At 40.4% G+C, this 975-nt stretch overlaps 1 protein-coding gene across 1 annotated transcript; it reads right to left on the reverse strand.

The window, feature by feature from the left end:
* Positions 1-213: 213 nt before the first annotated feature.
* On the reverse strand, positions 214-975 carry LOC130591034 (uncharacterized mitochondrial protein AtMg00820-like). Its single transcript, XM_057393905.1, has one exon. The coding sequence runs from the start codon at positions 951-953 to the stop codon at positions 558-560; it is 396 nt and encodes a 131-aa protein (XP_057249888.1). The 5' UTR covers positions 954-975; the 3' UTR covers positions 214-557.

The raw sequence follows: 975 nt of genomic DNA on the forward strand, positions 1-975 counted from the left end.
TATAGCCGAAGCATAAGGAATGACTACTCATTCGCTTTAACTCATCAGGCTCAGTCGGGCACTGACTCTTGCTAAGCGATATGCCATGTGACATGGGAACGAAACCTCTCTTCGAGTTTTCCATGTTGAACCTTGTAAGAACCTTATCAATATAAGTTTCTTGACTCAGCCCAATCATCCTTCGAGACCTATCTCTATGGATTTTGATTCCCAGTATGTACTCAGCTTCTCCAAGGTCCTTCATAGAGAAACAACTTTTAACCATTCCTTGACTGACTCAAGCATTGGTATGTCGTTTCCCATGATTAGTATGTCATCTACATACAGAACCAAGAAGACTAAGCTGCTCCCACTAAACTTCTTGTAAACACAAGACTCTTCTTCGCTTTTGATGAAACCAAATTGTTTGATTGCCTCATCAAACCGAAGATTCCAGCTCCGAGATGCCTGCTTCAATCCATAAATGGATCTTTGAAGCTTGCAAACCCTTTTAGGATTTTCTGGATCTTCAAAACCTTCAGGTTGTGTCATGTACACATCCTCATTCAAGAACCCATTCAAGAATGCGGTTTTGACATCCATCTGCCAAATTTCGTAATCGAAAATGCAGCAATCGCTAAAAGTATCCGAATTGATTTAAGCATTGCTACTGGAGAAAAGGTCTCATCATAGTCTATACCATGAACTTGTCTGAATCCTTTTGCAACCAGTCTTGCTTTGTAGACATAGACATTTCCATCTTTGTCTGTTTTCAATTTGAACACCCACTTGCATCCAATAGGGTTAACCCCACCAGGCAAGTCAACCAGTGTCCAAACTTTATTCTCAGACATGGAGTCTAACTCGGATTTCATGGCCTCAAGCCATTTCTCAGAGTCTGGGCTCGTCAAAGCTTGTTTGTAGGTAGTAGGTTCTGAATTTTCCAAAATCATAATTTCAGAATTTTCAGTCATTAGGAAATCAACCAACCTTTTG

The sequence above is a fragment of the Beta vulgaris genome, chromosome 4, assembly GCF_026745355.1.
Source record: "Beta vulgaris subsp. vulgaris cultivar EL10 chromosome 4, EL10.2, whole genome shotgun sequence".
NCBI lineage: Eukaryota > Viridiplantae > Streptophyta > Magnoliopsida > Caryophyllales > Amaranthaceae > Beta > Beta vulgaris.

What these genes read in the sequence shown, in the direction of transcription:
- LOC130591034 (XM_057393905.1), bottom strand. Translation starts at nt 953, where the DNA reads ATGACTGAAAATTCTGAAATTATGATTTTGGAAAATTCAGAACCTACT.